A 25,554-nucleotide genomic window follows, 5' to 3' on the forward strand; every position below is an offset into this window, starting at 1 on the left:
TTCCATGTCCCAGAAAACCCATCAACCCCACCACACACATGCCCTCACACACACTCATCATCATCATCAAATTATGTGCATGTGGCACTGGGTGTGGACTCACTTCGGCCCTTCACCAGCTCTGGGACCGAGCAAGTGTCTTCACAGCTCTGGTTGGGAGCTCTTTTTCTGTTCCATGGAATCGTGCATCCGGGCTGGTGTGACAATTCAGCACCAAGTCAACCGCTTCTGGGAACTCAGGCCTCAGTACCCAGACCAATTTTCACGTCTCTCCTCTCAAATTAGCTTATTGTGCCCAAGTGTCACTATATCCGGATCTCTGTGTGAACAAGGAGGTGCCTGGCAAGGACTGGTTACTAGCTGTTTCGTTAATCCCCTAGCGTGCCTGTGCCTCCCTCCGAGCTGCCCCTGTGAGTTCCCAGCGCTCCTTGTTGGCCTTCCTGGACCGAATGTTTTCTCAGGATGACCGTCACCACAGTCATACTGTGTATGTCTTACTGGTGTACGTGTTCCCAGTGGGAGCTGCGTGAGCCTGCCCCAGGGTGTGATTTCAGAAGGGCTTTATTCACCCAAGTGTTCCCACCGGGGGCTCCTAACCAGTGCCCGTCTCTTTTCCTTGTGCCAGTGAAATGCGCTCATGAGGTCTTCTCGGTCATTTCTCCTCGGTGGGAACCGTGCCACTGGATTCAGCCTTGAGAGGGTCTTGGAAGGCAGAGAGTGGGGAGACCAAGAAGGAAGTGGCCCTGGAGAAGTTCAAGGGCATCAGTGGTCAGAATCGGGTTCCCTGGGCGTCTGACACTGAAGGTGACCTCCTCACACTGTCCCCGGGTACACACCCTGAGTCCGTGCCCTGTGTGCACGTGTAATGGGCTGTTGTCCCCAACTAAAGCCGCTCCTGAGGCAGAGACTCTGATGTACAGTAGCGCTGAGCACAGACTGGTTGCTTCAAAACAATTCTGCTTCAAAAGGATAATTGTTCCAGAATGACACTCTGCAGTGATACTGTACAGTGAATAGAATGGGACATTAATTACTTTTATAGAATACACCTCCTAGCCGAAACCGGTTTGGCTCAATGGATAGAGCATCAGCTTGGGGACTAAAGGGTCCCGGGTTCGATTCTGGTCAAGGGCATGTACCTTGGTTGCGGGCATATCCCCAGTAGGGGGTGTGCAAGAGGCAGCTGGTCGATGATTCTCTCTCATCGATGTTTCTAACTCTCTATCTCTCTCCCTTCCTCTCTGTACAAAATCAATAAAATATATTTTTTCAAAAAAAGGGTAACTGCGAAATGCGACAACAAAATAGATCACAAACGAAAGAAATGGAGGACAAAAAGCGTCTGGATATAGAGTTCAAATCTACGCTTATAAGGTTTTTCAAGAATTTCCTAGAAAAGATGGATAAGGCCTATGAGGATATGAAAAGAGATCAACTAGAATTAATAAGGAGTCAACAAGAAATGATAAGGGATCAACAAGAAATAAAGAATACATTGTCTGAAATAAAAAATATTTTACAGAGTCCTAAAAACAGAAGGGAAGACCGCAAGAATCAAGTCAAAGATTTGGAACATAAAGAGCCAGAAGACACTCCTCCACAGAAGCTAGAAGGCAAGAGAATCCAGAAAATTGAAGATAATGTAAGAAACCTCTGGGACAACTTCAAGCGAACCAACATCAGAATTATGGGGGACCCAGAAGATGAGAGAGAGCAAGATATCGAAAACATACTGAAAGAAATAGTGACAGAAAACTTCCCCCACCTGGTGAAAGAATTAGACTTACAAGTCCAGGAAGCGCACAGAACTCCAAACAAAAGGAATCCAAAGAGGACCACACCGAGACACATCATTATTAAAATTCCAAGAGCAAAAGATAAAGAGAGAATATTAAAAGAAGCAAGAGCAAAGAAGGTAGTAACTTATAAAGGAGCACCTATACGATTGTCAGCTGACTTCTCAAAAGAAACCATGCAGGCCAGAAGGGAATGGCAAGAAATATTCAAGGTGATGAATAGCAAGAACCTACAGCCAAAAATAAGCTACCCAGCAAAGCTATCACTCAGAATCGAAGGCCAGATAAAGAGCTTCACTAATAAAAAAAAGCTAAAGGAGTTCATCACCACCAAACCAGAATTATATGAATTGCTGAAGGGGGTTCTTTCAGAAGAGAAAGTAAATAAAGATAAAAATTATGAACAACAAATACGTAACTATCAACAAGTGAATCTAAAAACCAAGGAAATTAAAAAAAAATCTGATGAACAATATTAACTGTTGAATATAATAGAATCAGAGGTATGGAAGAGGAGTGAACTGATGATTCTTGGGGAAAAGGGGAGAGGGGAATGTGGGAAGAGACTGAACATAAACTGTGCACCTATGGATGAGGACAATGGGGAGTGGGGAAAGGGCAGAGGGTGGGGTGGGAACCTAGTGGAGGAGAGCAATGGTGGGGGGGGGGAGGAACATTTGTAATAATATGAAAAATAAAAACTTATTAAAAAAAAAAAAAAGAATACACCCCCTAGATTTACATAATTTACCAACATGGTCTTCATGTCTCTGTTGGTAAATTACCATTGAGGCAGCTTCAACAGAAAACCACTGAGCGTGCCCCCAGCAAGGGAATCGTTCCACTGAGCTGGGGGAAGTTGGGGTGGAAGGTTCTGTGGTCCAGGAAAGGAAAGGAGGTAAACTTAGGTGACAGAGAGACTGACGAATGATTAAAATAATGCTGCAATAAATAAAATAATGCTGCAAGGTTACCAAGAGCCTCTCCCGAAACAAATCCACCCAGCAGACGGGGCTGGCCACCATCATACCCTTTACCTCATCAAATTTTTCAATTAAATTTGAAACTATTATTTTTATCAGAGAAATCAATGACAGAGTTGCCAGGTAGAATATTATATGCCCAAATGTGTTCCAAATATTGCATGGGACCTATGCCTTTAAACATTGTTCATTATTTTAAAGAGAGAATCATTGATTAGTTGCCTCCTGTACACACCCCAACTGGGGATTGAATCGACAACTTAGGTATGTGCCCTGATTGGGAATTGAATCCACAACCTTTTGGTGCATGTAATGACACTCCAACCAGCTGAGACACCTGTCAGGGCAGCTGTCTGGGTATTTATTTGGTAAATCTGGCCATACTAGTCAATGAGGTGCGGGATTCATTCACAGAAATCCAAGGATTCAGCTTACCCGCATGGAAATACATTTAAAGAGACACAACCCTTAACTTACACATACACACATCAGACCACAAGATGTAGAGAATCGCTCCTCTTTAATCTATGTTATGTTATTTTGACAACTTTCAGGTCAAACTTAGATTCTCAGTTATAAGCGCATTGCCTGGTTTTATCTGTGGAACAGACGAGGACTCATGCATGAGAATGCCGTGGGGTTGATCTGAAGTCTTAGAAGCCCTGTCTCTTGAAGTATTTGGCTCGTGCAAGGACATCATTGCAGAAGTCACAGCCCAGGTCCTGGCTGCTTCTGACGTAGCTGGGCCCTCCGATGTAGGCACAGAGCCCACCTGCGAGGGCGAGAGGTTCATGCTGACCCACAGCCCTCGCCTCATTGCTTCAGGGTGCTCAGCAGTCAACTCTGACTCCCTTTCCTCGCGTTCGCCAGGAAGCAGAGTCTGGGGGAGTCTGGCACGTGCGTTGCATTGGTCCCCATTGCCCCCTGCCATGAAAGCGCCCGCCCTGGGTTCCCCCTACCTCTCAGGCACTGGTCGGGGCTCCAGGTGGGGAACCTCCTCTGGATTTCTTTGATTCTAACAGTCAGGACCTCAGTCATCTGGGAGAGCTGGGACTCGCTGATCCAGGTTCTGGGGACGTAGTGGCCGGTGTCCTAGAGGGAGCGGGCGGAGGAGAAGCCGGGTGAGCCAAATGCACGGGTGATGTGGCTTCCTACTGTCAGTGCTTTCTCATGTCCCCTCTCTTTCCCGCCTCCTCCTGCAAAAGAACAAAGGCCACTCTCTGTCGCCCTGGGGACAAGCAGTAAAGCGACAAGATTTGGAAAAAGGAAGGAAGAAGCAGACAGGTGCCTGCTGCCTCACTGCGTTGGCAAGAGGCAGGCTGGAAGCCAAGGCTGACCAGAAGGGTGGTTCCTGCCTGATGCCCTCTTTCAACATGGCGACCACAAACCCTCAACCGCTCAGAAAGCGTTTCCTCTCCGGACTTGTAATCATCCTTCCAGACAATCCGAAGGTCTAAAGGGGCCACTAACTTTTGTCCCACACCCCTCGTTACCATTCCGTATATGTTTCACCATATTCAAAAGAAGTATCTGACTCAGGGAAATTCTTTCTTCATCTTTAAAGGATTGCCGAAACCGGTGTGGCTCAGTGGATAGAGCGCCGGCCTGCGGACTGAGGGATCCCAGGTTCGATTCCGGTCAAGGGCATGTACCTCGGCTGTGGGCACATCTCTAGTAGGGGTGTGCAAGAGGCAGCTGGTCAAGGATTTTCTCTCATCAATGTTTCTAACTCTTATCCCTCTCTCTTCCTCTCTGTAAAAAAAAAAGTCAATAAAATATATATTTTTAAAGGATATGGACTCATCCTTTTCCCAAGAAGGAGGTTTTACAAAGGGGACAGAGCAGGGTGGCTGGAATGATGCAGTCCCAACCGCCCAGGCTCCCCTTGGTCCCAGGCTGCGTTTCCCGGCTGCCCTGTGCCTTTACAGCAATGGCAACCTTCTCACACATTCACTTTCCCATGCACCCACATTCACCCGAGTATTGGATACTTTTAAATTGTATGGTGTCATACAGAGCACTAACGGGAAGCCAATTTAAAGTTCATTGAGGAAACGTTTCCCTGAAAGTTTAAACAATGACTGCACTACTTACAGGTTTCTCAGCAACTATAGCAATGTGAAATGCAATAGAAAAGACAGTGGTCCCATCTCTCCCTGCCATCACCCACTACCCCTGGGTCGGTCAGTTGGTTAGAGTGTTGTCCAGATGTGTCAAGGTTGCAGGTTTGATCCCTGGTCAGGGCACATACAAGAATCAACCAATGAATGCATAAATAAGTGGAACAACAAATCAATGTCTCTCTCTCTCTCTCTCTCTCTCTCTCTCTCTCTCTCTCTCTATATATATATATATATATATATATATATAACAAAAACAATAAGTAAAAAGTCATTTTAAAAAGCACGTGACCTTCAGAACTAAGAACTGTGTGGAAAGACAGGGATAAAGGAATTTGTATTTGCTGAGAATCTACTTTTTCATATTATTTCATTGAATCTTCATAACGATTCTGAGGATGGCATTTTCTAGGTGAGGAAACTGAGGCCCAGGGAGACTAAATGCTTTGTCCAAGTCATGTGGTTACAAAATAGCAGAGCAAGGATTGGATCTATGGTATTTCTCTTGCAGATCTCACCAGAAATCCAGAATGGGGTACCAGTGATGACACCCTGGACACGGCCTAACTTACTTGGAAAGGAATTGTGGCTCAACATGAAGCAGAAATGGTGCCCTGAGCCCCAGGGATACCATCCGCACCACAAATCCCAAGGTGTCCTCTTGGCGCTGTGCACGCGGCCCGGCGGCCACGCGGAGGGTTACCTGCACCACCCTGACTCCGTCATCCACGTTGCCCGCGTGGACCAGCAGGCTCCCGCCAGGATACTCCCTGGACACGACACCCGCGATCACGGCAGGATCCACGCAGTACTTTTGGCCAATGGTGCGCATGACGGGCTGGTATCGCAGGAGGTACGGCATGTCGATCTCAGCCAGCCGCTCAGAGGCACGGACTCCTACAGCGGACACAGAAGCAGGGGTGGCGTGGTGTCACTTATGCCCAATCCGGAGCTCACACGGAGAGAGAAAACACACGCCAAGCATCTGGGCATCAGCTCAGGACTGAGAAGCTCATGTTCGGGCCTGGGACCTCTGGTGGCCATTCCTGGAACTGAGATTACGATTCTCTCTCTCTCTTTTTTTTTTTTAATATATATTTTATTGATTTTTCACAGAGAGGAAGAGAGAGGGATAGAGAGTTAGAAACATCGATAAGAGAGAATCATCGATCAGCTGCCTCTTGCACACCCCCTACTGGGGATGTGCCCACAACCAAGGTACATGCCCTTGACCGGAACCGAACCCGGGACCTTTCAGTCCACAGACGGATGCTCTATCCACTGAGCCAAACCGGTTTCGGCACGATTCTCCTTTGAACTGAGTTGGCGTCCCCTCAGGCAGTGTCCTTTGTGGCCCCCACCGCCTCAGCCAGGGCAGCTCGCCTCCTCCTGGAGAATCTCGTGGGCTCAGGCCCCATTGGCCCATCCTAAGCATCCAAACAGACTTGTGCGGTTAAATGCATGCCCTTCAGCTATGACAAGCACACGATGTGAGGGAAGAATTCCCCCACACCCTTCCGGAAGTCCTTGGAGAGCTTTGCTGACAGGTGTGCTCACCCTAGCTCCTTTCCACCCTACAGTGCTCCCAAAAAACGCCAAGAACCCTGGACAATGTGAAAACCAATCCCACTTCCCCCGGCAGCCACTTAACCTCTAAGCACTCTGTGGTTTCAAAAGCACTCTCCTGCACACGACTGCCCAGAGTCACACCAGCACTGTCAATTAGGTACTGTCATCCCCACTTCAGCAGAGGCTCAGGAAACTAAAGGACTTCAAGCCAGCGCTCAACGTCTTTGGACTCCACGTCCAGTGCTCTTCCCACCTCTCCGTGGGGTGGGACTGCAGGAAACAGTGGGGACCAAAAGGGTATGTTGAGAGGATCACAACCTGTGGGGAATGATGGGGGCACAGGTGTGGGGCACCAGGGCAGGGGCAGGCCTGTAGGAGCCACCTTCGCCTGAAGGAATCACTTTCTGAGAGGAAGGAAGAGGAGGAGGAGGGTGAGGTGGGCAATGAGATTCTAGCTACCACAGTAGTTCAGGCCTCGGCGTCTTCCAATCCCACAAGATGCCCCGGGGGTGTCGAGGGTTCGGATGTTTCCGTAGCATCCCCAGTTGCCACTTTCAGATGAGTCTACAAATTGAGAGAATTTCAACCTAAGACATTGAGCTAGAGCAGTTCCAGCCATCCTTCCACCCCTGAATACAGCGGCATGAATAAACAAGAACTTCACCCCGCAGTGGAACCCTCCTGCAATTTACAGTAGGTACAGTGACAAGGACATTATCACAGACCCTCCTCGGCACTAAATCCTCACCTCACAGCCTGCAGGCAGAGGGACTGTCCAAAGCTGCTGAGTGGGTGGGTGTTTTGGGTCAGATCAGAATGTCCCTGTAAGCTAGTTCTTCTTCTCTGAATGCTCAGCGCTGCTCCCTCCCATGCCCCTCACTGTTGGTCTGTGAGATACTGTGTTTGTCCTGGAGAAACACATATGAAGCCTGGTTCTCCCTGGGCCCTGAGCCCAGACCCCAAGCAAAGGGACTGCTGGTAAGTGCGACTTGGAGCTGGCTTCCCTGCGCTCGGTGCACGCCTGTGTGGGTGCTGAAGGCGCAGAGGGGGAGGGCATGTGGTGAGGTCTGAGGCCTGGTCCCCACCTGGGGCTCCCTCCTTCCACTTCCCTCTCTCTTAGCCCTTCATTCTCTCTTTGTTTAACTGCCCCTCATTCCCGGCACTGAAGAGGAGGGGAAATTTTACACAAAGACCACTCAGGAGAAGGGCATTCCTGAGAGCTCACCATGCACACCAGAAGGAGGAGACACACGCCAGTAATAAGATGCCTACAGTTGGCAAGAAATTGCCCTTGAGATCATCCCACTGTAATAAGCCTGTAAGGCACATGTGTCAAACACAAGGCCCACGGGCCAAATCCAGCCCGCCAGGCCTTGCAATGTGGCCCGCACCGCGCTGTCATCACTGCACTCCGCTGTCAGTTTATGACATTGTCAGTTTATGACATTGTCAGTAAACCATTCAGCCCGCAATTTAGGCTGGATTTTAGATTTTGGCCCCTTCTCTGATTGAGTTCGACACCCCTACTGTAAGGGCTTCTTGTTAGATCACTCTTTTTTGATTTGTTTTATTCTTTCCTGAAAGTAGCTTATATAGTTAAATCTTAATGATGTGCAGGTCTATTGCTTATGATCACATGTGTACTGCATGTTTACTAAATGTAGTTTAAGGTTCTCTTTTCTTTTAAGACCTTTATGGGGTTGAATCTGAGAATACTAGCATTTTGGAGTGCATACTTCTACTCTTAAAATGTTTGCTGAATAATCTGAGAGAAATGAGAAAATGAAATGACATGGTGTTTCGTGAGTATATTCAAAACTAAATGAGTCAACGTGCCCATTTTTATTTTTTAATAAGGACACCCTACTTTTGTAACTGGTGTCAAACACCCTTCATAATAGCTAGTTGTGTCATTCATTGCTCCCTGCTTCCTAGTCGCTCCCTAACCACATTACATGTCCCTCCAAGTTCCTTATATTGTATTCCCAAAATGCCTTCTAGAAATTTAAAAGTATGTGTTGAATGTCTAGGTCAACAAGTAAGTGAATGAATGTAAGACTAACTCATCTGAGAAATTTGTAGGACTTAGAGCCAAGAAAAGAAATTGTTTTTCTTAAGGAACCATGCTTCCTGCCTTTATTTCTCTAAAACCATGTACTTTTCCCTTTCTGCCCAGCTACAGGGAAACAGGACCAAATCTGAAATTCAAGCATTGCAACTATGTCTGCCTGGATGGTTAGCTTAGTCACACCCCCTTACCCCCTCAATGCTGGTTTTCGACTGAGTTATATTTGTCTTATTGTTGTAAGCCGCCTCAACCCTCCCATGGAAATATATGCCCTATTAATTAATTCAACAAGTACTTTTGGCGGGAGGGTTTCTGAGGAACAATGAGCATTTATCAATGGCAAGCGCCCCACCTTCCAGAGAAGCCCTCCACCCGCCTCCTGTGCGGCCAGAGCGGCTGCCCTCCCAGTGCGGACCCTCCGGGCTCCACGGCCATTTGGGAAAAGGAAACACTCACCGGTGAGGACCAGGAGGCCCAGAAGCAGCCACAGCACAGACATACCGCTGATCTGACGCCACAGGTCCTACAGTGATTTTAAAATACAAATTAGCTCGAAGATGTGGAAGTATCCATCGGCATAACAGCACGCAGCATTTCTATGGGAAGGAGTGGGGAAAGGAGAGCAAGCTCCCCCAGGTCTGAACTAAAAACCAATGACTTGAGTCATAATGCAAAAAGCAACAGCAGGACGCTGCTCCGTCCATCCTCTCAATTGGCTTAAAACGACGAGAACCCTGCTCGGCCCACAGGGACCAAGACGCCTCGGTCGCAGCCAGATCCTGGTGTCCAGCCTCCGACCCCGAATGGCAAGCTTCGACGCACGTGCCAGGTCCCAATAGCCTCATTATTATCAAAGATAAGACTGAAAGGAGAGAACTGTGTCCGTGTTTCTCTTCACTGGGCTCCTCCTTCCGGTTAGCGGAAAGGCCGCACTCCCTCGGAGCTTTGGCACGTACTCTCTGCTTTGGTTGTCGGAAGGAGCTGGGAGACATTACCCTCCTCTAAGCCCCGCCTGGGGGCTCAGACCCTCGTGGGCACCTGGAGCCGCGATGCCATTCCCACTCTGTAAAACTCCCGGGCAGGAGCGAGCCCGGGCGGGGGGATGGAGAGACAAGCTGAGCCCCTGCAGGCAGGTCCTGGGCAAGGGCCCTGGAGTGGACTCCAAAGTGCTCACTGCAGGGGAGACCTGACACTGGTCACCGTCAGCCACTTGCGTCCCATTTGCTCTCGTGCACTTTCTTTCTTTCCAACCTTCCTCTGATCACCGTTCACCTGTCCACAGAGCCTGGTTCCCCCACCAGCTGCCAAGCAATTACACCAATGCCAAGCAGCGTAGCTTGCTGCTGACCCTGGGAGTGGCCGCTGACCCTGGGAGTGGCGGCTGACCCTGGGAGTGCTGGCGGAGCAGCCACCTGCCCCACGTCCCCTCCCACCACAGGTGTTCCATCGCCTCCCCAGGGCGCTGAGCCGGGCTACCTGTCATTTCGAATCATTACTATCATTATAGGTCAGAGTGTGCATTTAAACGCGGCATTCGTCACTTTCATCGTGCTTTTCTCATCTCTTTTGTGTCAAGGTGGTTCTTATGGGTGGTTCCTTGCAAACACCCAGAGAGATTACTAAGTCCTATGTCTCAAGACGAAGGAGAGACTGTGCGGTGGGTGCTAGACTTTTTGGTGGGAGGATCACTTAGTAAGTCCAACCATTACTGTCCACCTGAAAACGCTATCTCATTGAATGCCAGCTCAATGGGAGATTTTTTTAATTCAAAACCAAAAAGACGGAGTATGAGGAAGACATTTGAGTTAAGGGCTCTTACCACGGAGGGGTTGTGTGCCCTCAGACACACCATTCATTCTTCTTCCCACAACACTGAGACGCTCTGCCTGACCCACCCCCCCTCACCCCCCCGGAGTTGAGCAGGGAATGTCATGCTGAGTCCCAACCCCAAAAGGGTACGGGAGCTGGACATTTTGGCTGGGTCTGCAGGAACCCTCTGCTCAATCACCCAACGGGAGTCATTTATTCAGCACCACGAGCCCCCAGCTCTGGCCGAGAGAGGACACTCAGTCCCGGAGAAAGAATGGAGAAAGCCACTCTGTGAGGAGAAGCTCAGAGAAAGCTCATCTTTACAGAGGTCCCTCCTGGCTTTGTGGAAGGAACCATGCAGAGAAAGTGCTTGCTGCTTTTCTGGGGGAAACAGAGGAAACAACAGAACAGCACTCCCTCTGGGGAAGCAACGTGGACGAATGGGACATGAGAGTCCCTCATTCTCCAGGCCTGAGGAGAGGTCTGTTGAACAAGCACTGGAATGAAAAGTCTAGGTAAATACACAATTACTTAGAAACACAGAGTCCCTTTCTGTCATTTCTCCGATCACATCAGGAAAAAGCAAAACGCAGCAGTGGGCATGAACTCGGCATGTGGACACCAGCAGCTCCATGACCCCGCTCCTCAGCAGCCGGGAAGTATCCGTGGTGAGAAGGGATTGCCAGGGCACTGTGGGGTGTCGCTGGGGGAGTTACCTATGACTAATCTGTCAATACCCCTGTGGCTCCCAGCACTGGAAACCGGTATGGAGATGTCTGGCCAAGGCTCAGCAGGGCTCATGATGCCCACCTAGCACAGTGCCCACGTGGCACCCGTCCTCTCTTCCTGGGGAGCAAACCAGTGACAAACAGCGTGCCAGTGACAACAAGCTGGAACAGCAGGCCGGCTGGGCACCCTGGAAACTGACGCCTGAGCCTCCCTCGGGCACAGCTGAAGTTCACAGCTCTCTCCACCTCATCCTCTGCAACCCCCACAGCATCATTTATGTGTGTCAGACATAACAAACCAGCTCTTCCTCCATTAAATAACTGTTTTGGGAAAAATAGGAATAAAGGTCTTTGGTCTTTAGTTCCCCCACCATGAGACCCTCATTCTTGTCCCATGAATTCTCTCCGAGATCTTCGCCCTAAACCTGGACCCACAGTCACGTGGTCGGGGGGCGGGGGCCTCAGCAGCCTGCAGTGTGCATTGTGGGGATGCCCTGCTCATGGTTCTGGGAGATGAGGTGGCTGTGCCCCACTGTGGCCCCACTTGAGCCTGCAGAGCTGAGGACTGCTGTGATGTCCGTACCGGGCATGGTCTCCTGCTCCTCGTTGCCATTGCATCGCCGCCGGAGTTTGCTGCCGCCTGTCTTGTTGCTTGCGCACCGTGCGCTGACAGGCCTTTCTATCACATCTTAGTCCTGTACCTTCCACCGTCCCATCCTTCCGCTCGCTCCTCACACACACAACACCCCGGCCCACTGCCTCACAGACAGCTAGGCACCACAGGCCTCAGATTAATACGGTCATGCTGGTGTGGCTCAGCTGTTTGAGCGTTGTCCCATGCACTGAAGGGTCACCAGTTTGATTCCCAGTCAAGGCACATCCCCAGGTGCAAGTTCATTCTAGCAGTGGGAGGTAACTGGTCAATGTTAATCTTTCACACTGATCTGTCTCTCTCTCTCTCTCTCTCTCTCTCTCTCTCTCTCTCTCTCTGTCTCAAAACTAATAAAAACATATTTTAAAATATCTTTTAAGTCTTCATTAAAAATATCAATGACAGTCACAAATATAACATGTCTCTGCCACTAGAATCACATATCCTTGAGAAAAATCTAACGTTTTAAAATAAAATAGAGACTCCTTTTAAAGGCACTTTTTGCAGAGTTGTATGTCACATGGTCTGTGAACATACAATTTACTGAACTTGGATCGTGGGCCCAGAGCTCAGAGGTTTGATTGCTTCTCTTCACTCTGCAGGCAAAGCCTCCCCCGTGGAGAGAGACCTTCACCACCACCCTCACCCACTCCCAGAGGCCCCTGTGCCCGCTGCTCGCCTCCTCCCTTTGCCCATGGGCAACTGCCAGGCTGAGGGCTCCGGGAAGGCTTCTCTCCGGGTCCAGGACTGACCTCGGAATATCCCTTGGGCAACAAAGGTCAAGGCCAAGAGGCCACGCCTCTCTGCTCCATCCAAGGCTCCCGGAGCCTGTCCTTCCCCTTCCCCTGTCAAGCTTAAGCTGTTAGACACTTGGGCTTCGTTCCTTCACAGCTTCCAGAAAAAACAAGTCTGTTACAGAACCACCACCTCAGCTTTATGGGGTTAACGCCCCCGCAGGAGTGAGCCTGAGGGCGGGGGAGAGATGACCCTCTGGCAAAATAACCAATAAGCTCCTGGGCTTTGAATCAACAGAAAAGACACCCATGAGGCCTGTGCCGCTGTGCTAAATGCACACACGTTTCCGTCCCCCCAGCCTTTGTTGTGCAGATGCTCAGAAACCTGAAAGTACATACTGACATAAAACAAATCTAAATTGTTATAGATATTGTAATGGACAGGAAAAAATTATGCTATCACACATAATCTTTCATAATTTGTGTTTTCCATGCAAACTCCTTAGTTTTATCTGACTTCTGCTTTTCTAGTTTCCTTAGCAGCAAAGACACAATCATATGCATCCATCACCCTAGAGGGACCTCCCGTCCTAGATAAGCCTGAGCACAAATTGCAGACTTTGCACACTCACCTGTCTTCGCTTAGCTCTCGCCCTTAGAGGCAGGCAGGGCACTGGCGCTTTATATACAGTCTCGGCCCTGCTTCCTCTTTTAAGTGTTGACTTCATCCTATTGTGAAAGGATTTATAGCTAAGTCTAACAAATTATAGTAACGATCGTAGTAATTACGAATACTTTGAACTTATAGAAGACCTATTCAAGAATGCCCTGGCGTTTTTGCAAACATTAACCAATTAGTTTCTTACCACACCTCAGAGGGCAGATCCTAATTGTAGGTTCACCTTGTTACTTTCAGGACCAACAGTTTCTGGGAATGGAGTTAGGTAAGAAGGGGAGGGAAGGAGGGAAGGAGGGAATGAGGGAAGGAGAAAGGGAAGAAGGAAAGGAGGAAAGGGGGAAAAGAGAGAAAGGAGGAGGGAGGAAGAGAAGGAAGGAAAGAGGGAGGGAATGAGGGAGGAAGGGTGGGTGGGAGAAAGGGAGATGAAATTGGAGTGTCAGAAACTCTTATCCTTGGTCTGTATTTCAGGCAAGTGGAGCCACACCTGAGGCTGGATGACGCTCTTTTATGTAACCCAGTAGCCACAGCTTGTTCTTAACTGTCTGCCTCAATAAATGCTTCAGGAGGGTTTATATGAGGGCTCCAGGAAGGACCCTGACCCGATTTCCCAGGGATGAGTTTCATCAATAAGAGGGAACCCCTTTATCACCACAACTTGTGAGCCCAACTCTGCCTGCTGGATGTTCCCCCAACACAGCCCCTCCTCTTGCTCTCTGCCTCCCACGGGCTCTTCCTGAGGCCGAAAGCCCTGAGGGACAGGGACCGTGTCTCATCCTCTTTATAGCCCAGCACCTAACACCCTGCCTGACACATACTAGAGATAAATGAGTAACTTCTTATAACGTCTCCCCGCCCCGTGCCTCCTCCCCACCCCCACCCAGGCACAGCTGGAATGTAAGGCTGAGCGGTGAACTTGCCTGAGCACGTATGACCGAGTGCCCAGCGCCTGGCATGATGTGGGTATTCAGGAAACATGTGTTGGATCAGTCAATGCGTGAAGAATTTCTATAGCCTCACCCAGCGGGATTTGGATGCGTCTCCCAGCGCTGGGTTCAGGGTAGAGTTGATTTCCTCATGTTCCACGCTGCCCTCAGGATAATTCCATCCCCGCACCAATGACACTTGCTTTTGTCTTTTTTTTTCTTCTCTCCCCCTCCCCCCCCCCCCCCCCCCCGGTATGAAAATGATGTGAGAACAAGGACTGAGTCTGTTTTCCCATTTCTCCTGACTGGCACATAAGAGGTATTCAGTAAGTGTTTGTGGAATTAATTAATTAGTAATTAAAGGGTACCCGTGACGTGTAGGAGGTCACTGACTTGACATCACATTCTCTGCCCGTGGCTGAGACGCTGAGGCCATGGAGGCCCCTGTGAGCAGATGCCGACTGGAGACCCAGGGGCCTGAACTTTACATTTGGGACCCAGTGGGTGTGAGAATGCTGGTCTCTATGGTTGGCAGAATTGGGATAAAAAGTAGAGAAATGGTGTACCGCATCACAATCCTAATCCCCACCAGGAAATGGAACACTTGCTCCTCATTTTCCACTATGGTCTAGCACACCCATGACAACTAGAAAGTATTGCAGTGGGAAGAAACCTGGGGGTGCCCCGGCCACATCTGCAAACTTGCCACGTCACCAGGGTTGATCCACCCGTGCCAGCGTCCTGGCAGGTCTCCCTGCTGGGCTGCCAGCACAGGGCCTGGCAACAGCTCCCAGCTAGGCCCTCTGGCTTTTCAGTCAGACCCCACAGGACAGCCTTCATTCCAAAGACCTGGTGAAGGTCCAGCAGGGAGCTGGGGGAGGTGTTGGGAAGTCAGTGAGACTAACTACCACTATGCCCTGCCGTGCCCCAGGAGCCACACGAGCGGCAGATGCCCCTACAGTTCCGACACCAAGTCCAGTGTGGTTGCACCGAGCAATTCTGACAGGATCTGCCTGGAGATAGCGTCAGATCCCACAGGTTGAGGGCTCGGTCCCACAGGACTGCCCCCTCCTTCAGATGGCAGTCCCAAGAGCAGATTGTCACTCGTGCTTCTGACCAACTGACTATAGATCTGAGATTCCAAATACGCCCTCCGTGAGTTTGATTAATTTGCTAGAGCAACTCACAGAATTCAGAGAAACATTGCACTTACTAGGTTATTGGTTTACTGTAAAAAGACATAACTCAGAGCAACTAGATAGAAGAGATGCATTGAGGGCAAGGTCTGGGAAAGGGCTGTTGGAGCTTCCAATGTTCATTCATTCATTCATTCATTCATTCAAAAGTGTCATGGAGAGCATATTCTGTGTCAAGTATGATCCTGGGAATGGAAAATACAGTACTGAACAGACACCCATGGTTCCTACCCTTGTAAAGAACATTTTAATGGAAGGAGTTAGATTTCGGGTACCAAAGATACACTATAATCCCATCCTGTATAATAAAGGCTAATATGCAAATCAATCAAAAGGTAGAGCCACCCATCACTGTGATGCACATTGACCACCAGGGGCCAGATGCTGAACTCAGAACTGCCACCTGGTGGTCAGTGCACCAGAAGCTGGGCTCATGGCTGGCAAGCACAGAGGCAGTAGTGGGGGCCTCTCCTGCCTCCATGGCAATGCTAAAACTGCCCAACTGATGGCTCCTGAACTGTGAGATGGTGCAGGCTGGGCTGAGGGGCCCCTCCCCTCCAAGTGCACAAATTTCATGCACAAATTTCAAATAGTAAGATTGTAATGAAGCTGGAAAATTCCTATAACTTAATGACATTGTAGCTTTCCCAAAAGCATAGCACAATGCATTGCTCACGTGTTTGTGGTGATGCATCACAAACAAAACTGTGTGCTACTAGTCATATAAAAGTATAGCATGTGCAATTATGTATAGTCCACAATACTTGATACTGATAATAAATGACTGTTGCTGGTTTATGTATTTACTATACTTTCTATTGTTATCTCAAAGAGTATTCTTTCTACATATAAAATAAGTTTGCTGTAAAACATTTTGCCATGTTTGGTGGCAGCAGCCTCATATATCTCATATTTACAGCATTTCTTGATCGAATTATTTTCTCTTGTGCTTGATTTAATCTCATGCTGTTTTGCACAGTACCTGCTTTACATGCTTATTGCCCAGGAACAGCAGGCTATCTCATACAGCCCAGGCATGTAGTAGGACCATGTAGATTGTGTGAATGCTCTCTATGAGGTTTGCACAACAATGACAAAATCACCCAACGACGCATTCTTCAAAGCGTATCCCTATCGTTTATTGGTGCATGGCTGTAGAGGCAAAGGGAGGGGTGTTTATTATTTGTTTTTACAAGGCCAACTATGTAAACATCTAAGAACACCAACGGGAGGGATTTGGCAGAGGAAGAGCTTGAAAATGCATCAAGGGAATAAGAAATGGAGCAAAGTCTCAATGGTGACTGGGAGTGGTGTCCTGAGTTCATGTGAAGGGTTGGTTGGGGAAGGGAGGTAGAGAGACTGAGAGCATGGACGATGAAATCTTGGGTTCTGGGTGATTTGGGCAAGTTGATTTCTTTGAGCCTGTTTCCTTGGCTGTTAAGGTGGGATCATGCCCTTACCTTACAGGGAGGTTTTAAGGATTAAATAAAATAATGCTTCTAAAAGACTCAGTGGTATTTCTACTATTCTTTCAGCCTTCCTCCTTCCAACTCCAGTCAGCTCTACCAACTCATTCTAATCCAGTGACAAACATATGAACCCAGTCACACACTGAAGGAAAGGGAGGGGGTGGAGGAGAGAGGGAGAAAGGACTGATATAAATTTACATTTGCAATGCTTTTTTTTCATCTAACAGCCTCCAAATTACTCACCCAAGACTCTTACACAAATCTCTTGTGGAACTTTTCGAGGTGGCAATTACCCACGTCTTGCTAACAAGGGCACTGGCCGCCCTCCCAGTGAAGAGGGACCAAGATGTTTGTTATTCCTCAATCATTTTTGACCAACGCCCCCGGGCAGTTTGGGCCACAAATGCCAAGAGGCATGCAAAAGGAAAGAAATCAGGAAAAGGAAACTAAAAAAGAGTCATCCCTATTTGCTTTGGACACCACTGATTTGCTATATTTTGTTGTGGAAACCACTAAAATTCTTGCATATAGTCATGTGCCACTTAATGTGGCTACATTACGAGAAATGTATCATTAGGCAGTTTCATTGCGCGAACATCACAGAGTGCACTTACACACACCTACATGGTCTAGACCAGTGGTCGGCAAACTATGGCTCACGAGCCACATGCGGCTCTTTGGCTCCTTGAGTGTGGCTCTTCCACAAAATACCACGAGTCTATTTTAAAGAAGTGGCATTAGAAGTTTAAGTTGAAAAATTTGGCTCTCAGAAGAAATTTCAATCATTGTACTGTTGATATTTGGCTCTGTTGACTAATGAGTTTGCCGACCACTGGTCTAGACTACTGATCACCTAGGCTGTGTGGGAGAGACTATTGCTCCTGGGATACAAGTCTGCACAGCATGTTACTGTACAAAACAACACAAGCTTAAATCAAGCACAGGAGAAAATAATGCGATCAGGAAATGGGTAAAGATGAGATGTATAAGGCCACTAGCATAGCATGGTATACTGTCTTACAGCAGACGTTTTTTATAAGAAGAAAATACACTCTAAAATAATGATAAAAAGAATATTATAGATAATACATAAACAGATGCAGTTGTTTATTATCAAATATTATGTACTGTACATAATTATATGTGCTATCCTTTCCTAGGACTAGCATCACAGTAGGTTTGTTTATTCCAGCATAACTACAAACATCTGAGTAATGCCTTGTGCTATGATATCACTAGGCAAGAGGGATTTTTCAGCTGCATTATAATCTTACTAGAGCCCTGGTGCATTACATTTGTGCATAGGGTGAGGGGGAAGATGGGGAGTCCTCAACCTGGCCTGCACCTCTGGCAATCCAAGACCCCTCGGCTCCTAACTGCTCACCTGCCTGCTTTCCTGATTGCCCCTAACCTTTCTGCCTGCCTGCCTGATTGCCCCTAACTGCCTCATTCAGAAGGACATTTGGAAGGTCATTGGGCTGTCTGATCTAAATTAGCATATTACACTTTTATTATTATAGATGGGACCACCATAATATTCATGGTACATTGTTAACCAAAATGTTGTTATGTGGCTCATGACTATACTTAGTTTTTCTTTTGGTGAAACAACAACAACAACAACAAAACAGAACAAAACAAACTTTTTCCTACTTCACTCACTGGAATGGGCTTTGTTGTTTTGAAATAGGAGTGTTTGGAAATGTGGGGAGTGTGTTTTTTATTTCTCAGTTCCAGGGTGTGCCGCAGGCATGCAGTGGCCCCTGGAGAAGTGCTGCTGACTGCTCACAGGAGCGTCAGCTGTGCCAGTGTTCCAAGTTCTGTGCTCCTGCACACGTCAGAGGCCAGGAATGCTCCTGGCAGCACTGTGTTCGATGGCAGGATAGGGCAGATCTGGTAACGTTTCCTGGGAAGAACCTTGGCAGCTCACCTGGCTCTCCCTGAGGCTGGCCCTAGCTCAGACTTGGGGTGCAGTGTCACAGTGTGTGCCCAGTGGATCCTGAGTGTGACTACCCGCATTTGGTGGGCAGGCTCACGAGGGCTTTCCTGTTTCCATAACCTGGAAAGATCTTGTTAGTGTTTTGGGGGGAGCAAAGGAAGAAACGGACCTCACTCGCTATGCCCCTATAGAACTTCTTTCCTTTGAAAAGTCCTACAGTCACATAAACCTTATCACCACTCTTCACCACAGATTATGACACTCCTGAAACAATTAAATCTATGCAATTTCTTGCCGAAGCCGGTTTGGCTCAATGGTAGAGTGTCGGTCTGAGGACTGAAAGGTCCCAGGTTCGATTCCGGTCAGGGGCATGTACATTGGTTGCGGGCACATCCCCGGTAGGGGGTATGCAAGAGGCAGCTGGTCGATGTTTCTCTCTCATCGACGTTTCTAGCTCTCTATCTCTCTCCCTTCCTCTCTGTAAAAAAATCAACAAAATATTTCAAAAAAAAATAAATAAATCTATGCAATTTCTTTATATACTTTGGACACATAATTTATGGATTTCTTTTCATATTGTGTGATGCCTTCCTTGGAAATGAGCAGTCTGCATGTAGTCAAGCATTCTCATTGGGAAAACCACATTTCTCAGTTTACATTGAGGTCAAAGAAGGAAGGCTACGAGAATGGCGCCAGGTTTATATATACTGCTGGTTGCTCCCAAGACAATTCACAGTGGTGCTGCTTTTCTTGTGAGAGTTGATGAAAGAAGAGAAATAGATGGATCACCGTTACTCACAAGAAACTCTGAGTTCAAAGGAAGTTAACTTGTCTTAGTTGTCCAAGCCCAGTTCATTGAGAGGCTCTACCTGTTTGTTATTTTCTGAGAAACATCCTCTATTTTTCATTCCTACTTTTATTGTTGGCTTGGCATGTCCCTAAATTGTGAAACACTCTTGTGTGTTAAAACCAATGATTTAATACCAACTTAGAGTCTTTTATTGGCTTTTCTCTGATGCCTAATAAAATATACAAGAGAGCCGAAACTGGTTTGGCTCAGTGGAAAGAGAGTCAGCCTGCAGACTCAAGGGTCCCAGGTTTGATTCCGGTCAAGGGCATGTACCTTGGTTGCAGGCACATCCCCAGTAGGGTGTGTGCAGGAGGCAGCTGATCAATGTTTCTCTCTCATCAATGTTTCTAACTATCTCTCTTCCTTCCTCTCTATAATAAATCAATTAAATATATATATTCGCAGGTTGAGGGGATACTAATGCAGGAGCTGGACATGGAGGCCATGGGGGCATCAGATACCAAGGAGACAGAACTGAACCTCACATCACCCTGCTTGGCCCCAGAGGATGGCTGGTTAGCCAGTGACAGGTAAGATTCCTCAGGGAAGGAACAACCTAAGACAGGCATAGTTGAAGAGGGGCCATCAGGAGAGAACTTGGGGGTCAATGAGGTGGGGCCCAGAGCCTCACCCCCCCCCAACTTTGCAGGGGCCTGAAACCTCACCCCTGATGAGGGAGTCTCCTGCCCCAATGGCTGCTTAACTTCCCATGCCCAGCTCAAATTGGGACCTAGGTAAAAGACAGATACTTGGCTGACAGCAGCTGCCCTCACACTACAACCAGACTTGTTTGAGTTGTCTTATAAACATGTTGTGGGGAAGTGGGTTTTTAATATCTAATTCCAGCCTACCACCAGGAATGCTCAGAGCCTACTCAAGAAGGCAAATAATCCTTTCCCCTAATATTTACATGGTAAAATAAGATTGTTTTAGAGTAATAAATTTGACAGTAAAATAATAGACAAGTTTTCAGGCTAATTTAAATTGGTTAATTGAAATAAGTGAATATTTAGAAAAACTAATTGCACTGAACAAAAAGCTATTCCTAAAGTGTTAACTAAAATTTTTGTTGATAGTTCATCTCAGGATAAAATCTCACAACAGGAAATTAACCTAAAGCAGTCATATTATAGTGCAAAAAATTAAAATTTAAAAGCTATCAAGCCTACATTATAAAATTTTCAAAAGCCTCCTAATATTTAAATAAAAAAAGGAGGAAAGTAGAAGAATATCATGTAAGGAAAAATATCCTGTAAGTAAATTAAATCTAGAAAATTTGTACTTTAGAAAATTAATTGTAATACTGATAGCAAGACACCCATGCAAAACACACATGGTGTCAAAACAAGCCAGAGGAAAATAATTTGGGCAAAAAATGAAAAAGGATCCCAAGTCAAATTTATAGAAAATATTCCTTTATTAATTTTTGGTCGAAAATATGTTTGTATATTTTCAGAAAGCAACTCTGAGATCATGTGGATTATGGCAACAGAGAGGAATTGACAGGACTACTCCAACCATAAAGACAGAAGAGAAGCAGTCCAGAAATGGAAGATGCTGACAACACCTTGCCATAATAGCAGTCAGCAGCTGTGTATCACTGCAGGTTGCCCAGGACCAAACCAGAGAGGATTGGACCTGCCTTATTTGTCCACCACCCAGAACTGAAATATCATTGCTGACATGCACACATAAAGAACTGTTTGAAATTGAAATTGGGTGTCAAAAGAACTGTTGGCCAAGAAAGAAACTCATTACAGACTGATTCATATGCCTTTCAGCATAATGATTATTACTTGTCTCATTTTTTATTCTTGTAAGTATATTTTTAGTAGGACATGATTTCACTCATCTAAGAGAAATGGTGAACAACATAGACTGATGAACAAGAACAGACCCAGCCAATACCAGTTTGGCTCAGTGGATAGAGAATTGACCTGTGGACTGAAGGGTCCTAGGTTTGATTCTGGTCAAGGGAATGTACCTTGGTTGCAGGCTCATCCCCAGTAGGGGGTGTGCAGGAGGCAGTTGATCAATGTTTCTCTCTCATCGATGTTTCTAACTCTCTATCCCTCTCTCTTCCTCTCTGTAAAAAATCAATAAAATATATTTTAAGAGAGAAACCAAGATGGTGGCATAGGTAAATGCCTAACTGCAGCCTCGCACAACAATTTCAAAGCATACAACTAAAATACAAAATGGACATTATCCAGAACTACAGGAAAGTTGACTAACTGAAAAGTCTACAACTAGAAGGAAAGAGAAAACCAGAAGGAAAATCAGAGGAGCTGTAAAAGCCTAAGGTATGGAGACACGGTGCATGCATGGGGAGAGGACGGAATTGGAGAGGAGAGGGCGGCTGAGTGCCTAGCTGGAGTTCCCTAGTGGGAAGGAGATAAAAAGCTCTGGACTGTGATGAACCCCAGTTGCGACTGCACTGAACCCTAGTTCTGGGTGAGACCCTGGGGACCCAGGCTCATACAGAGGTAATCTAGGCTGTAAGTTGGAAACTCAGGGGAGCAGCGAAAGGCAGAGTCCCGGAGGTGCGCATGTGAATGTGTGCAGAGGACAGACTATTGACTGTGCCGTTGGATTGCCCTAGCAGGAAGTAGACAAAAGCTCCAGACTGCACTGAACCCCACTTCCAGGCTCATTGGGGGAGTGACTAGACTGTCTGGTAGTGGGCAAAACTCGAGGGCACCTTTCTTTCAGAGGTGCTTTTAGTGAGTACCAAAGCATCGAGTACCAAAGGACACTGAAGAACACTGAGAATCAGGAACCTCATAGGGCAGGGCTAACAGGAAGACAAGGCTGTAGGCTCCACCCTGAAACTCTGCCCCATCCAAGCTGAGCACAGAGGCTTTTGCAATTTTCCAAGTCTAGTCGAATAAAGCTGTCTCCCAGCATAGAAACAGCTGATCCTCACAGCCAATTGGCCTGGAGGTCAGTTCCTCCCAGTGATAACAACAACAATAAAGACTTAACTACTATAAGGCTGTACACACAGTCCACAAAGGGGTCTACCAACAGTGTCCACCTCAGGTAACTGGGAGGCTGACACACTGAACCATATAGAACACCGTAGTGCACAAAGCCACCCTACCAATTCAGAGAAGCTTTGAAAATGCCAAGACAAGGAAACAGATCACACACACACACACACACACACACACACACACAAAAAAAAAAAAAAAAAAAAAAAAAAAAAATGGAGGACAAAAAGCAACTGGATATAGAGTTCAAAACCATGATTATAAGGTTTTTCAAGAATTTCCTAGAAAAGGATGATAAAATAAACAAGACCTATGAGGATATGAAAAAGGATCAAATAGAAATAAAGAATACATTGTCTGAAATAAAAAAATATTATACAGAATCCTAAAAACAGAATGTAAGATCTCAAGAATCAAGTCAAAGATTTGGAACACAAAGAGCCAGAGGACACTCCTCCGCAGAAGCAAGAAGAAAAGAGAATCCAGAAAGTTGAAGATAATGTAAGAAACCTCTGAGATAACTACAAGTGAATGAACATCAGAATTATTGGGGTGCCAGAAGAAGAGAGAAAGCAAGAGACCAAGAACATATTGGAAGAAATAGTGACAGAAAACTTCCCCCACCTGGTGAAAGAATTAGACTTACAAGTCCAGGAAGCACACAGAACCCCAAACAAAAGGAATCCAAAGAGGACCGCACCAAGACACATCATAATTAAAATGCCAAGAGCAAAAGACAAAGAGAGAATATTAAAAGCAGCAAGAGAAAAACAGGTAGTTACCTATAAAGGAGCACCCATACGATTGTCAGCTGATTTCTCAACAGAAATCATGCAGGCCAGACGGGAATGGCAAGAAATATTCAAGGTGATGAATAGCAAGAACCTATAGCCAAAAATACTCTACCCAGCAAAGCTATCACTCAGAATCAAAGGCCAAATAAAGAGCTTCAAAAATAAAAAAAAGCTAAAGGAGTTCATCACTGCCAAACCAGAATTATATGAATTGCTGAAGGGAATTCTTTAGGAAGAGGAAGAAAATAAAGATAAAAATTATGAACAACAAATACGTAACTGTCAACAAGTGAATCTAAAAGCCAAGGGAATTAAAAAATCTGATGAACAGTATTAACTGGTGAATATAATAGAATCTGAGGTATAATGAGGTATGGAAGGGGAGTGAACTGACGATTCTCGGGGAAAAGGGAAGTGGGGGGTGGGGGAAGAGACGGAACATAAACTGTGCACCTATGGATGAGGACAATGGGGAGTAGGGAAAGGGCAGAGGGTGGGGTGGGAACCTGGTGGAGGGGAGCAATGGAGGGGGGGAAATGAGGAACATTTGTAATAATATGAACCGTACAGATTTATTTTTAAAAAGAAAGGAAAATAAAATATATTTTAAAAAATAAAAAAGAAAGAAAGAACAGACCCAGAAATAAGGAGCCATGGGTCAGACTGTTGAACCTCAGAGGGAGGGTGGGGATAAAAGGGAGAGATCAACCAAAGGACTTATGTGCACACATGAGCCTAACCAGTGGTCAAGGACAATAGAGGGGGTGGGGACATTCGTGGGGAGGGGTGGGGGATTGGTATGGGGGGTTGAGGACAAAAATGTGATACTTTAATCAATAAAGAAATTTAAAAATTAAAAATTAAAAAAATATAATATATATATATATATATATATATATATATATATATATATGAAAGACTTTTCAATTTTCATGAAACTTAAATTACATGATCCTGAAATTACTTTTGCCTGAAAACTTTGGGGAGATCATCTGTGAATGAAGGTGGTTCTTTCATTTGTTTCAAATTACTTCTAATTTATATAAAGAAAAATAATGATTGGGCATTTGAATTATGAACCTAATATAGGTGCTTTTGTGTATTTTCCAATAATATTCATATGATTCCCTTTCTCCAATAATTGTGAAATAAAATATTGACACCTGTAACAAAAAAGTACAATACAAACACCAAATAATAAATGCCTAGGCTGGCTATTGAGAAAGGGAATTTCAGGAAGCTAGAAACAGCTTTATTCCTTCCAAAATATTCCTCTTCATTCATTAGTGAGTTTTACTTAGTGTCCACAGTGCTCCAGCCACTGGGCTGTGCTAAGAATAAAAAGTTAAGTAAGACATAGCCCCTGCCCTCAAGAAGCTCACTTCTGGGTAGTAAAAGGGTATCTGCGGACATTTTTTCTAATTCCTTTTGGGCTGAGGGATGCCTTTGCTGGCTGCTCCAGAGCCAACACCAAACCGTTCACACATAGACAGTAAAACTCCACCAAATCCATCAGCCAGCCAGCAACACGCTGATGAGGAAACCCTGAGTAAATCCTTTATTGTCCCCAAGCATGGAAGCGTGAGACTGGGACCTAATAAAACTCTCAGATGCTGTGACTCACACAATTTGTCTAAAATATCCCAAGTGTGAGAATCCGCCCAGGGGATCATCCAGTCCTACCTCACAGCTATGGATCACTTCCCAGGACACAAAGCATTTTCACCTGTGCTGTTGTCACACCCTGTGATGTGGAGGGAGAGGGTGGAGGGAGAGGGAGAGCGTAATCATTCGTCACACCTTACAGAGGAGGAGGCTGATGACCCTCAGTAATGAAACGACTTGTCTAGGAGACCAAGTCAGCCAGGGGTCCATGGTCCACTCAGGTAGATTTTTTTTTACCTTCGATTTTACGTCCTGTAATTCCTCAGGGACCGGAGTTCCTCTCTCACATGTAGTGAGATCTCTGGGGAGCACCATGACGGGGAGCCAGCACCTATCAAGGCCACTGGGCTGTTCGTTGTGTGGAGAACAATGGTGTGCTGGTTGTTGTGTGGAGAACAATGGTGTGCTGGTTGTGTAGAGGTGATGTCCTCAGGGGGTGCCTGGGATCCCAGGAGTATGATGTGCCCCTTGGAGGCTCGGGTCAGGGAGGGAGCAGGGGAGCAGGTGTCCCAAGCTTGGGGATTTTCCCTGGGGAATGGAGAAGAGCGGAGGCCCCCTGGAAGAGCCTGGAGCTCCTGGGGGCTATT

General features: G+C 46.6%; 1 protein-coding gene across 1 annotated transcript; it reads right to left on the reverse strand.

Annotated features, from left to right (window-relative positions):
* Positions 1-3,369: 3,369 nt before the first annotated feature.
* On the reverse strand, positions 3,370-9,035 carry LYG1 (lysozyme g1; the record flags this gene model as incomplete). Its single annotated transcript, XM_084901395.1, has 5 exons — positions 3,370-3,551; positions 3,739-3,871; positions 5,603-5,796; positions 6,928-7,032; positions 8,993-9,035. The coding sequence occupies 5 exons, from the start codon at positions 9,033-9,035 to the stop codon at positions 3,433-3,435; spliced, it is 594 nt and encodes a 197-aa protein (XP_084757521.1). The 3' UTR covers positions 3,370-3,432.
* Positions 9,036-25,554: the final 16,519 nt, after the last annotated feature.

The sequence above is a fragment of the Pipistrellus hanaki genome (genome assembly GCF_964339955.1).
Source record: "Pipistrellus hanaki genome assembly, chromosome: 12".
Lineage (NCBI taxonomy): Eukaryota > Metazoa > Chordata > Mammalia > Chiroptera > Vespertilionidae > Pipistrellus > Pipistrellus hanaki.